Source organism: Oncorhynchus mykiss, chromosome 28 (assembly GCF_057628025.1).
Source record: "Oncorhynchus mykiss isolate SJ-2025 chromosome 28, ASM5762802v1, whole genome shotgun sequence".
Classification (NCBI taxonomy): domain Eukaryota; kingdom Metazoa; phylum Chordata; class Actinopteri; order Salmoniformes; family Salmonidae; genus Oncorhynchus; species Oncorhynchus mykiss.
Window position 1 is genome coordinate 13,817,563 of NC_143049.1, and position 15,925 is coordinate 13,833,487.

The following is a 15,925-nucleotide window of genomic DNA, read 5'->3' on the forward strand; positions in this document are numbered from 1 at the left end:
TTCTCTCTTATAGGCCAAAACTTTTGTCATGATAAATGAGATAAACGGCATTAATTATGTGAGAGTGAATCGATAAGAACCAAAAGCTTTCAAGCAACCCTAACATCGCAATTTCAACGGATATCACAATGTGTAAAAAGTAAGTTATGCTGTCAAATGCTGCAGAAAATGACAAAATATAGTCACATAAAATGGATAATTGACGGAAATAATTACATGTTCCATCTTTCAAAAATAACCCAAATTCGTTACATCTTTTTTTCTATATATATCTGAATGGGTATAATAGTATAAGGAACATTCTAAGGATCATGCAAATATGGTTTGAGGTACTAATTTGGGAGTAATGATATAACCACATCTGCAAGTTAAAATCCACGTTTTTAGTACTCAGCTCATCACTTACAAAACAACTTCTCAGGTGTATGTAGATGCATCCATAATGACATACAGGGGACAAATGAAGGATTAGAAAACTGAATAGCGGGGCTCAAGCAATTCACACATATTTATTTCTGCATTTTAGCAGCTTCAAACCAGGGAGTGAAATCCGGACAGGTTGTTATAGCTACCCAATCCACGGGGGTTCCATGTCTATTTAAAAGACCTCGGACCCTCCCTCTTCTCCTTTAAACAACATTATATATCACACACAGCATGCCAATGCGACCACGTCTTAATGAGCACTAAAACATTATCTTCTTAAAATGGGCTCATTCTTGTGTTTGCGTTCAGCCTAACTGACTCAGGCAAAGAGCGCGCGCAAGGGAACGAACAGCGCTCACCAGAATTTCCCCTTTGGCAGTACCTGCTGATTGGGTCCTAAAAGCAAGCTGGTTTTAACTTTTAATATTTGGCTCCTGTGTTCTGCCATGACTAGTCGCAAAATACTGTTTCTCTAACCTAGCACTAGTTTTAGGACAAGGTGAGACATTTTGGTAAGCACCGCAGATTGTTCGTTTTTTCTCTCATTGAAAAACGAGTGTGCGCGTATGTGCGCGCGTGTATCTGGTGAAGATGTTTAGCGAAACTTTTTTAAGGATGATATACCTTGGATGTTTCCTGTTTCTTTGTGGGCTTACGCATGCCATACCAAGTTACCCTATCTGGTGGTAAGTTTACATTTCACTCTACTTTTAACTTAAATTCTGTAATATCATATGATTGTTATGCCTACCTGTTATTTCAACAATATACAGTACTTTATGTTAATTCATTGTTGCTTTCAGTTCGTTTCTTTGAAAGGATAGGCTAATATCAGCATGTGGTTTCCAACACTGGGCATCCTGGCAATTAAGTTGTAGCCCATCATACCGGTCTAATTGACCCTGTCAACGGACAGTTGGTATCGACGTTAACAAGCTGAGACGGAATCGTGAAGATGGGTTACAAAGCTAGTCAAGTGAAATTGTATGAAGGAAAAAAAATGCACTTGAGTCAATGACACTATTGATTTCAAAGTGCACACTGCGGAAACAAGGGTATAATACCGACGCAGACTGGTTATGCAGAGTGAAACATTTTTTTTGTGCAAACTAGTTTCAGCATGATTTGATTAACTTAAAAAGGGGGTCATGCTCCGTTCTGCTTGATTCAATATTCGATGACAGACATTGGCCTAATGGCAGGTGCAGAACACATTCGTTTATGAGAGAGGCAGTGGGAAAAGGGAAAGGTAAAATTTTTTGGGGAACCAAAATGAATGATGTTATTATTTTAATGAGACTAATATCTAAAAAAAAAAAAAGAAGAAGAATAATGTGGAATCATAATTCAACAAAATACGTGCAGTTTACTTTCCTTCCCATTATTACTTTAATTAGAAAATGTATACGCAAAATGTACATTTCCTAGTAATCTCAATGATTTTTTTCGATATCATGTAATGAATCCTTTATACACAAATGTAATAAACAGATTCCACTATTAAGAATATTGATTATTTCCCAAGTATTCAATTGAAATTGGCCTATCAGTTATGTTATTCAATGCAGTTGTGTAAACCCATGAGATAGAGGCTATACTACAATCATTTGGAAATAGCCTCAGCCACTGATTCACTACAGTTTTATTTGGTCTCCATAGCCAAATAATCAAATACCATTTATTGGTCTTCTTATGGCACTGATGTTGATCATTTCCCAAACAGTCAAATTCCCTTTGACGTCTTATTGTGTTAAGCAGTAGGCCTTAGGAGAATGAGGGATGCCTTCAAGCCTTGAGTTGGGGGCCAGTTGAAAAATGAATGAAACCCAATTGCCCATTCCCAGATTGTGGTAATTAGGGTGGGAGATTTTCAACTGCAATTTTCTTTTGATTCTAAGTAATCCATCGTTGACCTAATGTTTTATTTGAAAGGTAAGAGCTGTCCGTTGTCATCTCTTGACAAAATATGAACTGTTTTCTAAGTTATTGACTATCGAGTAGGCCTACTGCATGGTATAATATTATCACGATTGAAGTCACATTTGGAATTGACGTAGATTGGCTGACAGGCCATTAGAGGAGCTTTAATTGATAAATGATTGATTTCTGTTGAGAGAAAAACAATTGATGAAAGAAAAGAGTGGGATTTGACCCAACTGGGCATTAGGTGGACTGTTAGAGTCAGCTGATCAAACTGAGAAAGAACAAATAATGGAAAGGTGCAGTTGGAGGATAGGAAATTGGATGCATGTGAATTCCATTCACTCATCTTGAGGATGGATTTCATAGAAAGGCTTGTGGAACCCTCTTGTTGAACAACTCATCTTCCCTTGAGAGGGCAGACATTTGTCGGATTCTGCAGCTCAGAGGCATTAGAGCCAGAGGATAGGGAATGCTACAGAATAGACACAGTCCTAGATCAGAGATCCTCAGTCCCAAGAAATTCTCTACAGGTTTGCATTTCACCAATCACACACCGCATCCTTCAACAAATCAATATTTTATAATGAAATATTAAAGATGCTGTGTCCTGCACTTATTTCAGCTAATAGGTCTCCTGGTGGTAATACTGATGAGAATCTAATTACATGCTCAGCTGGACAGAAATCCATCATAAACAGTGGTGGGCTCTCTAGTCCTAGATCAGCACTCCTACTCTTAGACCCAGGGCTGGGAAAGACTGGCCAAAATCAGGATGGGTTCATTCTGTGGGGAGAAATCTAATGGTCTACTTCTGTTTTTCGCAAACCTCTCTTTGAGTATCCCCCAGACGTTCCCCTATTTGATCTATACCAGTACCAGTACCCGATTCAACTGGTGATAATCATCAAGCCATTGATCAACTGTTTTGATCAACCGTTTAGAGCATTGGACTAGTAACCGAAAGGTTGCAAGTTCGAATCCCTGAGCTGACAAGGTACAAATCTGTCATTCTGCCCCTGAACAGGCAGTTAATCCACTGTTCCTAGGCCGTCATTGAAAATAAGAATTTGTTCTTAACTGACTTGCCTAGTTAAATAAAGGTTCAAAAAATGGTGATGTCACCATGGAAGGCCAACACAAAATTCCACCAATACAGGCAGAAATGTATTTTCAAACAGTTCTTACACTAAAGGGAATTATCATAATTGCACCATTTCACAATATTATTCCAACGTCATGTTGTGGAAATATATTATAAAACACAGGAAATCAAGTTTTTGATTGCACTGGGCCTTTACTGTGCCTTCAGAAAGTAATTACACCATTTTACTTATTCCATATTTTGTTGTGTTACAGACTGAATTAAAATGGGATGAAATTGTTTTTTTTTTTCACACCCATCTACAGACAATAATGGCATAGTGAAAACATATTTTTAGAAATGTTTGCATATTTATTGAAAATGAAATTCAGAAATATCTCATTTGCATAAGTATTCACACCCCTGAGTCAATACTTTGTAGAATCACCTTTGGCAGTGATTACAGCTATAAGTCTATCTGGGTAAGTCTCTAAGAACTTTCCACACATGGATTGTGCAACATTTGCCCATTATTCTTATCAACATTTTTCAAGCTGGTTGATGATCGTTGCTAGACAACCATTTTCAGGTCTTGCCATATATTTTCAAGTATATTTCAGTCAAAACTGTAACTCAGACACTCAGGAACATTCATGGTCTTCTTTGCAAAGAACACCAGTGTAGATTTGACCTTGTGTTTTAGGTTATTGTCCTGCTGAAAGGTTAATTCATCACCCAGTGTTTGGTGGAAAGCAGACTTTTCCGATAGGATTTTGCATGTGCTTATCTCCATTCCGTTTATTTTTTATCATTAAAAGATTACAAGCATACCCATAACATGATGCAGACACAATTATGCTTGAAGATATGAAGAGTGGTACTCAGTAATGTGTTGTATTGGATTTGCCTCAAACATAATACTTTGTATTCAGGACAAAAAGTTAATTGCTTTGCCAATTTTTTGCAGTATCACTTTAATGCCTTGTTGCAAAAAGTATGCATGTTTTGGAATATTTGTATTCTGTACAGGCTTCCTTCTTTTCACTGTGAATGGGGTTAGTATTGTGGAGTAACTACAATGTTGTTGATCCATCCTCAGTTTTCTCTTATCACAGCCATTAAACTCTGTAACTGTTTTAAAGTCCCATTGGGCTCATGGTGAAATCCCTGAGTGGTTTCCTTCCTCTCCAGCAACTGTTAGGAAGGACACCTGTATCTTTGTAGTGACTGGGGTGTACTGATACATCATCCAAAGTGTAATTAATAACTTCACCAGGCTCAAAGGGATATTCGATGTCTCCTTGTTTCTATAGGTGCCCTTCTTTGCGAGGTATTGGAAAATCACCCTGGTCTTTGTGGTCAGATCTGTGTTTGAAATTCACTGTTCAACTGAGGGACCTTACAGATAATTAATTGCATGTGTGGGGTACACAGATGAGGTAGTCATTTAAAAATAATTTTAAACAATATTATGAGTATTATTTGACATTATTATTGTGTGTAGGCCAGTGACACAAAATCTCAATATAATCCATTTTGCATTGAGGCTGTAACACAACAAAATGTGGAAAATGTCCAAGGGTGTGATTCTTTTCTGAAGGCGCTGTAAGTAGAACTAGCTGTGGCTACTCAAGGAGAGGTTTGGGAAACACTGGTCTAATACAATGCTGACAGGGAGGGTTGTTCCCTGAGTTCCACCAGAATCAAAGTGACAGAGTTATGTACAAGCCACAGTACAAAGTCTTTCACCCTCTCTTTTTCGATCATAAAAGAGCTGTCTTGTGAATTTCTTTTTTTGTGGGGCCAAGATTGTATCAAAACACCAGAACCAGTCATGAAGACTGACAGAGGATGGCAGGCTTCCATTTGGTCACAGCAAACAGCCTCTGGCACCAAAATAAAGTCATCAACTTGTGTGTCTATGATTTGCTATTGGTGGGTGGGTCAGAGCACTGATTCAATCTGGGCAAGAGTGCAACGACGAAAGCAAAACAGAGGCGAGCGTGTCCAAAGACGCCGCTGAGCGTTCGCTGGGCTTATTGTGTCACCCCTACCAATACAAACAACGCTCGGCTGAATCTGCAGCACCAGGCTATAAGGAGCTGAAGTGAAGTCACCATTGAACTCTGCATATGTTATATTGCGTTTTGATTCATTCTGGCTTAATGGAAACTAGATACATCACTAAAGAGTGAGATAAGAAGCTAAAATATAGGCTTGTGTTTCATGGTACTGTAACCTAACCCTCCTGCTGTGTTCCGGTCGAATTGGACTGATTTACAAGTTTTCTCTCTGAAAAATGTAGTTCAATTAATCTGATTGTCATACGGTTCCATGAGGTTCCATGACAAAATTGACCGGTCATTAGAAATGAATGGGTGAGAATACAATTAGTGTATAAAATTGAGTTCAGGCACCTGCCCATTCATCAGATGGACACACTTCGTCTCCCAGACCCCCACATCCATGTGTGTTTGAGCACACACACACACACACACACACACACACACACACAAAAACACAGACACACACACACACACACACGCACGCACACACACACTTCACTCTCCTTCTTGGCTTCCATGGCAACCCCCATTGGAACCTTTCCCCAATAGAATCTTTCCCCCACAGGAACCACACCTGTTGGCATTCTCACAATAAATCGCAACATTGTTTCAATAATATAGAACTTTTCTCACAGCTCTGGTACATGAAGCTTTTTGAGGCCTTGCTCACAATTCATTCTGTGGCAGCACAATGACCAAACTATATACTGTATGTGAGGCTCTTGGTCATATCTTTGATCATGACACTGGTGAGGAGAAGAGAGTCCTTGCTAAACTTTGACACGAAGTAGTCTGTGATAAATAACACAATATGTTTCATCTGAGTATTTGTTATAGTCAAAATAATCCATACGTTATGCTTTTTTTTACTCAAAATTTAGTTGTATGAGCTCAGGTCAATGAGGCAAATAGCAAATAGAAGTTCACAAAAACTTAAGTTGATAAAAAGATCTAACACAACATTAGGTGATAATATATGTATTAATATGGATTTATAATCAGCTGTAATGGGGCAGTTATTTTAGACCAGGAACACAGAATTAATTAACAAGAAACGAACACAACAGAAGGGTTAACCCAATTTTTTACTTAAGACCTTGCTGTTGAACATTAAGTGCCTTTTAACTCCTCTCACTAAACGTGTCTTTACTTTTGCAAATAACTGTCAATCATCCAAGAACTGACAGATATTATTATGATGAAAAGTCGCTTTGTGCAGGTTTGTTGGCAGAAGCTGGTGCCTGAACGTTGCTTGGAGTTAGAATGGTTAGAATGTACAATGGTGGAGGATTGGTTGAGGATTGGTGGAGGATTGGCGGAGGATTGGCTGAGGATGTGGGTCTCGACCAACACAGGCACAGGTTCATGTCTCTCTAACTCCTCGACCTGTCATGGCTCAGCCTGACTGCACCCCCCCCCCCCCCCCCCCCCACACACACACACACACACACCACACACACACACACCACACACACACACCACACACACACACACACACACCACCCCACCTTAAAAGATAAATACCTGGAGGTGAAAGCTTGCCGCACATTCCTTTTCCCAAACGTGCTCTCTTGATGTCAAAGTCGGCTCCAAAGCCCCAGGGCCTGCAAGAGTAAAGTGGTAATTCTACGGTACCCTGCTTGGGCTTGCTGAAATATGCATTAAACCTAGTCTGGATACACTTAAATGAGAGGTGGAAAGATCTATACTGACTGAGACTAGAATCAAACATGATATCTATTATTTTCTCTTGTGTGTGTATTTCTGGTGATAACACGCAGCTACTGTTTATGGAGATGACACAGGCAAGGTTTCGATGAATCCTCAATCGTCTTGGTTTTGTTTGAGTTTGTGTATCACCTAGAGGAAATGTTTTTGTCTTCTCAGTGGCAAGTTGTAAGGAACAGTAAAGGAATCTGGTATAAGACACATGATTCATTCTTTACCAATAAGAAAATAGAAATAACCTTTGTAATCAGAATCCCTTTTATTCGCTAAGCTCATTCACACATACCCAGAATTGTACTTGGTGATATGGTGCTGCTGGCAGTATACATAACCTGGTCTCAGAGCAAAACAAATTATATTTGACAAAAATCTGTGCCCCTCCATTTAGTATGATCTGTTACTTTACGTTATGTTACATTACATTAGCCAAAATGTTAATGTTTTCTGTGATGAGGTTCGAACACGCAACCTTTGGGTTGCTAGAAGTTTGCGTTGTCTGTGATGAGGTTTGAACACCCTACCTTTGGGTTCCTAGAAGTTTGCATTATACACCCACCCAGCAACCCAAACCAAGCACTGCACTTTTGTTTCTAACCTACTGTCTTATCGAACATAATATATCATACTAAACAGATCAAATAATGTAACCTAATGTAAAGTAACATATGGAGTAGTACAGATATAGTAACACTAAATGGAGTAGCACAGATTTTTGTCAAATATAATATGTTTTGCTCTGAGACCAGGCTGGTAGACAACATATTATATTATAGAGACAGGAACAGAGAGAGGAATTTAGTTCACATTAGAAATTAGATCTATGAATTTCAAGGAGGAACAATTTACTAATAAATGAAAACATTTTGCATTCAACTTAAGACCACAAACTCCATATATCTTAAATGCAGTTGTACAGCATGTAAAATATGTATTTGTTAGTACTCAATAACACCATGTACTCCATAGTCTACCTCTGTAATAAATCCATAAATCCTATGACTGAAGCTTTCCCCACTTCCTCTCCTCCTACTTCCTAACAGTAATAGAGGTGACCTGAATCACTCAGCCTGTATAGGACGTCCTCAGAAGCAGAGCCAGCGTGAGGGCCATGGGTCTAACCGCCCTAGGGCCCACACACCTATAGGGGCCCTGTAAAGGGCCCCCTGTTCTTGCAGATACAAAACAAATAGAAATAAAGAAAAAACATTATTTAACACTATGAATCATGGCAAAATGGATAAATATTATATCATATATAATATCATTTAATCAAATCCTGGAATTTGTCTGAGCTGGTGTTGGTTATTTTATAAAGCAATGTGCAGCTGTGTCTGTCGCCATACCCCCTTGAGGGGCCCCCTGCATGGCCTTGGACCAAAACGCAATTATCGGAAATACACCATTCTAAAGCTCAACTGATACGAGTGGTTTCATGTGACAGAGGTGAAAATCTACATTAGAAACATTGAAAGAGGTGAAGTCTAAAGATGCAACTCGGACGAGTTGCTAAAATGATTAAGATTGTGACTTTGGCTTCTGGGCAAAGAAAAAACGTTGATATGAAAACCAATAGAACATGAGAGAAAAGTTGCCTTCAATGGCATGTCAGGAAGTCTTTATAAAATACAGAGTGGGGTTCCAGATTTTCGGGAACCCGATTTGCCATAGCTAAAGTTACTGAGACTTCTGCGCATGTGCGGGATTTTTGTTACATAGCTGCTGCCCACTCCGTACCGTCTCCCCCTCCTTCCAGATTGTTTTATGTAGCTGAGCTCACAATGCTGACTACGTAGCTGCTGCTTCCCCCTCGTTGATCAGCCACGTACGCCGTCGTCTGGTGTAGCCTACAAACTCCACGTTGTACACAAAAGACATGGTCAACATGTTCAAACTATCGTAGAAGAGTAGGCTATTAAGCATAAGCACGATTTCATGTTATTTTTCAGGAGGGGAGTTAGGCTAAATGCAGAACAAACTTGCCCACTGTCAGACTCTGGTTACCAGTCCGGATACATGCTTGGCTGCCTAGAACCTTCGCTGCCCAGAGGTGGAACAGCTACCGTAGGTAGCCTACTCATGCTGTACTTCCATGGTCATTGAGAAGCTAAATAGAGCCTGTGTGTTTCTAAGACACAGATCGTTTTTTACCCCAATGCAAAACTCAAGTGGGGAGTGACACCTAATTAGTGTTGTAATGTTATTTTTTCATCATCATTGCAAACATTCGCTCAGCAGGAGGTAGACAGGCAGTCAAAGTAATAGTGTTCTTTTTTCAGTGACTGTGGCTAGTGGCTACAATATGGCAGCAACTATAGCCTACGTCATCACACAAAACAATTACTGTTTTTGCAATGTGTAGGGACTGCTTCCTGCTTGTGCAACTGCAATATTCATTGCAACAGACAGAGAAGGTTGTAGCCTTCATAATGGGCTATATGTTTTTTGGAATGTGGAATTCAAATTGCCGCAGGGTTTTTATTTTGTTTCAGCTGTTTAGAAAGATAAGGCAGACATAGGCGACATCATCATGGTTAAGAAGAGGGTGAGTAAAGAGAGAAACGTCACAGGATTGGGGGAGTGTCAGCGGCTACATATAAAAAAAAATGGGTGCTTAAAATAACACATGCGCAGAACATGGTCCGGATCCATTTGAGAAAGAGGTTTCCGGAGTGGCCACGGCCTACACAATAATCCCCTAAATGTTTCTACGGTTGGATTTTGGCTAGGTCACTTTGAAGCAAGGTAAGACATCCCTTGTAAATAGGCTAGGAAGTTAAACTTCCAGGGTTCAAACAGTTAATTATATCTTCTCAACATGCAGACTGCCTTCAACCAAAGCCAACCCTAGCCGTTAGGGGGCCCTCAGTGAAATCTTGTTTGGGGGACCCCCTACCTGGCGGGGAAAATATTTTAGGGGCCCCCCCTCGATGGTGGAGAGGAAAACAATTACGTTTTTGAGTTAATTTCCTGCAATGCTACACATTTTGCCATGGGGTGTAGACAGGGCTCTAAAGTGCGACCAATTTCATTGCATATACAATGAAATATTTTGCTGTGCGACCTGAAGTTTTCATTTGGGAGCAACAGTTTCTAAAACGAAAATCAAATAAATTTAATGAGTAACAATATTTCGCCGCAACAATCTTTTCTACTCTGCTCAAACAAGCTGTCACATCATGCTGTCAATTTATTCACTCAACATATTCTTCCAAAACAAGAACAATGCTGCTTTCCACATTGTTTCTGAAGATGAATCCATATTTTGAATTCAGGCTGTGGAATAAATCAAAGGGTATTGCTTCGTTGAGGTCAAAATAGCTCTTACAATATTTCAGTGGTATAAATACTTGGTAGAACTGTAATGCAGCTACCCTCTGAAAAAAAATGTATTCTATGGAAAATGTTATATAAATACCAGATTTCCTAACCTCCAATATTCTGTATGTGCAACTTGTTATGGTATTTAAGTTGTTTAACATTTGGTTTAAAGTGACTAAGGATTTAGGAATGCTTTTTGAAGCATCCTGCCATAGGCCCTACCACTCCCATTGTTTCACTAGCAGCGATGCTAATGCTGGCTGTGGGGTAAGTAAAATAAAGAAAACTAAGCCTTATTTTTGGTCATTATCTCTCAGGGTCAATGGTTGAATCATTTTGTCAATAAAATTAAGTATATTTCAAATGTTGGTGTACCGCCCCGTTTTTAACACATAAATAAGACACAATTCATATTTATTTCAAAATTCTAAAAAACGAAGTGATACTACTATCAAATTATGGTAAATCAGCTTTTTAGTACTAGTGTGGATTGCACTTTGGAAAAGAGATGCTCATTATTTATTAAGCAAAATATATAAATATATTTTCGATTTCCAGAATATGGAAATGAAATGTTTTGGTTATATTTTATTTCAGGTAACATTATTTACATGTCTAATGATGTAATTTTGATAACAATTTAGTTTGATATTTTGCTATGATTGTTGCTTTTTCCAATAGTTTCTTTTTGGGGTCAAAATTATCCCAGTTATCTATGTATGTAAAATAGGCCCAGTAGCAATAGAAAGGTCGGTTCCTCCTATTTTTAGAAACCAAAACCCAGTTTTCGCGCACAATTGCGTGTAGAAAGGTTTCGCAAAGTCTGGGTTTATAAGAACAGATGTTTGAGGAGCTGGGCAGTGTGAGCGTTCACTACGAGACAGGGTTTTTCCAATAGGCTCTTGTATGCGATGCGCATATGATAAATAAGAAACATGACGAACTAACAAAAATACACACATTTAATTCCACAAAATTATGCAAATTAACCTGTAGACCGATAAGCTTGACCAATCAAATTTATTTTCAGCAGTTAACCAACTAACGGTTAACTGTTGACATCCCAAGTGATGATGCCTAATTTGCGTTTATGGTCGGCCATATCAGCTATTCATTTGTTTTTTAATGATTTGGTCAGAATGGCGCCTCGAGAGCACCCCACTCCCTCTGTGCTGAGACTAGCGCCGCTCCTGTACGTCCCGAGACTTATGACTGTGTCTATTGTCCAGGCAGGTTCTGTTTGTCTGTTTGGCCTGTTCTGATCTGATCATCTACAGTATACACTCACACAGTAGTCATACAATACTAGCTTTCGCCAGCTCATACATGGTCAAACAGGAATCAACAGGTAACACCTCAAATAGCACAACCATATTACCAGGCATGGGGAACAGCATAATGCAATACAAAAAGAAGCTCAGCACAATGGTGAGATAAAAACATATACAGCAGTACAGTATCTATGTAGCTAGCTGGATAGGTTGAAACCATGCCGGTGTTTGTTTTCTTACACCTGCTGACCTCACTCAACACCCACAGAGACATTCACAGGTTCTTCCTGGCAGAACAGAACGTCTACAGGTCAAATGAAAAGCTGTGCCACTTGTTTTCCCTTCTTCCTCCCTCAGTCTTTCCCAGACAAGATCTTATCTGCTCACACTTGCGGAGGGGGGCTGTACTTGTGTGGCTGGTTTCACTTGGCATGGTTCAGAAGTCATCACATTCCTGCTCTACATGTTATGGCTATTAGGAGCAAGTGTCTGCGGTGGGTTGTGATGTGGACTCAGGTTTCTGTTGTGCGAGGTCCGCCGGGCTCAGCTTTAGCGCCTCAGGGTGCGGATTGACAAGCGCTAAAGAGAGGTCCATTCGGAATAGGAATTTCCTTGTTTACTGGCGTGCTTGCTTTCGCTCATATGTATCGCAGACAACATGCAGGCCGTGAGGACTTGATATCCTCTCAGACACTTCTAGAGCCTGTCCCCCCCCCCCCCCCCCCCCCGTCTTTCTTTTTTGTATTTCTCATATATGATTAACCAGAGGTCTAGTCATGTCTCTGAGCCAAGGAAAATAATATGGGAAAGCCTTTAAAGTGAGCATGACACATTGCTCCGCCATTTGCTCGGGGATATACTTTGGAAAGTACTAAATGGCTACACTTACTCGGTAACCCATTGACGTACGTAGGCTACAGACAAGAGGTTGAAGGCAGACGCATGAGACTGGGTGTATTCAGTTCAGCTTCATTTGTTAGCGCAAACAATATAGCTGCTACGTTGACTTGATTTGCGACGCAAACGTCTGGTACACAAGGTCAGCCTGTCTCTCAGGAACGACCTGGGTCTCGGGTTCTCCAGTTGCAATGTCACTTAATTAGGCGTTGTGATGATCGTACCAGTGGCGTCGTTATTTCCAAGGCAGTGTTTTTAAGTGTTTCCCGGGAACAAGCCTGCAGAGAGAACGATCGCTAAGTGCGTCTTTAGCCATTTGTCGACACTGGTAGAATCGACAGAAAAGCAACACTGCTCTCGGATCAGCATTCTCCACTCAAATCGTACCTTAACATTAGAATTATTCCACAGTACTGACGACGGATCAGCTCTTAGAGACGTATTATAATCTGTGGCTACAAATATTGAGCCGGCTTAACATGCTTACCCAATAATAATGCACTAATTGCACATGTCTTGTCACACATCATGAAGCATATTGAGGCAAAAATGACAGGCAGTAGCCTAGTGGCAAAAATAAAACTCAATATGATTTTAATATGATTGAAATATATAGGCCCATGTAGCCTATTTATCTTTTAATGTAGTTTTCTCGGTTTTCATTTGAAGCATTATTTTATCTGTCACTTGTTTGTAGTAATTGCAAATACTTTGGCACTCTGTATTTGTAGTCAACTTCGTTCTGAAGTTATTGGAGCTTACAGTCAGACAGATGCCTAGCCTAAACATCTTGATTATATGTTTAACGGAGATCTTCTGTGAGTAAAGTCATGTGGAAGGGCAAAAAACATCTAACGATGCACTTTAGCTGCTCTACAAGTGTCTGGATCACTCGTAGATGTGCAAACGTCTTTAAGGGCAAACGTTACTAACGAAGCCTCTGGGAAACAGTTCGGCTACTAAAGATACATCGTAAGATGGTTCTAATGATGATCTCAACGCTACGAAGTCTCTGGTAAACCTCTCAGTGTAGAGTGATACGGTTAAATCATCTCTTTTTTTAGAGTGGAATTTTGAAATGCCTGGGGTGAGACTCTGGCTCTGTATGTTAATCTCGTTGTTGTGATCACAGAGTGATTACTTCTTTTACATCGTTGCCCAGGTCAACAGATAGTGAGATAATTGAGCTGCACAAGTCCTGCCTGCTCCCACCTGCTCTGGCTTGAGGCCTACTGTCGGAGCCACGTTTGGGAGTGTCAAAAACAGTGAGCGGATATCCCTTCTTTCTATGTACTTCATCTTCTTTTTGTCCAGCTCCTGTTATTTTGGATGAGTGTAAAATTCCCTTGTTCTACTGTTGGAGGTTGGAGCAGATCACTGTGCAAACAAACACTGCACTCTCTGTCTCTGTCATAATGGCCAAATCACTCAGACGTGGATCGCCAGATTACTGTCATCAATAGCAGCTTCAGTGAGGACTGAGTTTACTGCAGAAGGAGCTGTTGACTGGAGTGCCAATGAGGAACTTGTTGCTACTATGCAGTAGTTGCCTTGCCAATGACAATAGGAAGTCAGTTATTAGATCAAAGGTTATGTTGCGGTTGTAATATAATACGTTTTTATTCATGGTGAATGGATTAGTATAACAATCCCCTTCATAGAATGAGGTTTATCTAATCCTATTGTCTCTATGAGTTGTATTTACCTGAGCTGACAATGATGGATAGTAATTGGAATGGAATTAACCCTAACTGTATGTGGTACTCTGGGAGAGGGTGAATGGAAATGAATGCATGGTGGCTAGATGAAAACAATGTGATGAATTATGAGGAGCAGAGCAGAGGAGCAGTGAGTGGGGAGTGAAGGAAAAATACTCTATGTTAAAAGCTTGATATGGAAGTGCATGAGTGTGGTCTGAGTGTATCTTATTAATAGATTGTAATACATGGGTGAAATACAGTTGGATCTCAACCAAGCACCTATATTGTGGAATGGATACTATGCTTCCTTTCATCCTCATTGGAGGGTTGTCATCCTCCCACTCTCGACCCTCCCACTGACGGTAGTAGTCCAATACAGTGGAAATACAAACTGGCTGGAGTCAGATTGACTGGTGCGTTCTTTAGATCAAACAATTACAATTACAGCATGCTGCCTCAAAAGACTTCTTCAAAGGTACCACAATGACATAACATGGGATGACACAGCACCGAGAGAGTTGTCATGTTTCCATGGTTACGAGTGATGTTTTAACACCTTAATTGAAAGACACACACACACACACACAGAGAAAGATATTATCAGAGAACAATCAAGTTTGCACTTGTTGCATCCCAGAATATCCGTCCTCAAAGAGAAATGGGGATGGATGGATGGATAGATATGTAATTAATACATCCGTCTGAAGTCTCAATGTACAGTTGTACTCTCATTACCCTAAGTCAAGGGCCTGTTTAGCATGTGGACACTTTAAAAAAAAGGTGTGGTTTTCTGTAATAACAAGGTGGAGTTTCCAAGTTGTCAACCTAGACGTCTATGAACCACTTTGGGTTCACGGGGGGACTTTCATCTTTCCTCGTGGCGCGGTTACCTTTGTGGAGTATAGCACTGGGACTGCGGTTTCAACCCACACAAACGCCAGGTGGCTACAGAGGGGATAGATAGAGGGATAAGGCATTGATGCTTAATGGTAACATCTGATACACACACACACACATGCACATGCACACACACTGCACGTACACACATAAGCACAACATACACACAAAGAAAGACACACACTAGTAGTCAGTATATCATGTCACTGCCTCCTCTCTCCCCATGCAGGTCCCTAGCGGTGGGCCACCAGTACTCGTCCCTGGGCTCCCAGCCCATCCTGTGCGGCTCCATTCCTGGCCTGGTGCCCAAGCAGCTGCGATTCTGCCGGAACTATGTGGAGATCATGCCCAGTGTGGCAGAAGGGGTGAAGATCGGCATCCAGGAGTGCCAGCATCAATTCAGGGGCCGTCGTTGGAACTGTACCACCATCAACGACAAGGCCATCTTCGGACCAGTGCTGGACAAAGGTAGTGTATGGTAATATAATTATAAGAGAACACAGGATACACTCATAAACAGTGGTGTAAAGTACTTAAGTAAAAAATACTTAAAAGTACTACTGAAGTAGTTTTGGGGGGTATCTGTACTTTACTATTTATCATTTTGAAGACTTTTAC

General features: G+C 40.3%; 1 protein-coding gene across 1 annotated transcript in view; it reads left to right on the top strand.

Annotated features, from left to right (window-relative positions):
* Positions 1-625: 625 nt before the first annotated feature.
* The window catches only part of LOC110508578 (protein Wnt-3a), a 28,796-nt gene continuing 13,496 nt past the window's right edge, over positions 626-15,925 (top strand). The window contains exons 1-2 of the mRNA XM_021589179.3: positions 626-1,112; positions 15,537-15,775. Of these exons, the coding sequence (XP_021444854.1) occupies positions 1,018-1,112; positions 15,537-15,775 (334 nt within the window). The 5' untranslated portion in view covers positions 626-1,017. The remainder of the gene's footprint in view (positions 1,113-15,536; positions 15,776-15,925) is intronic.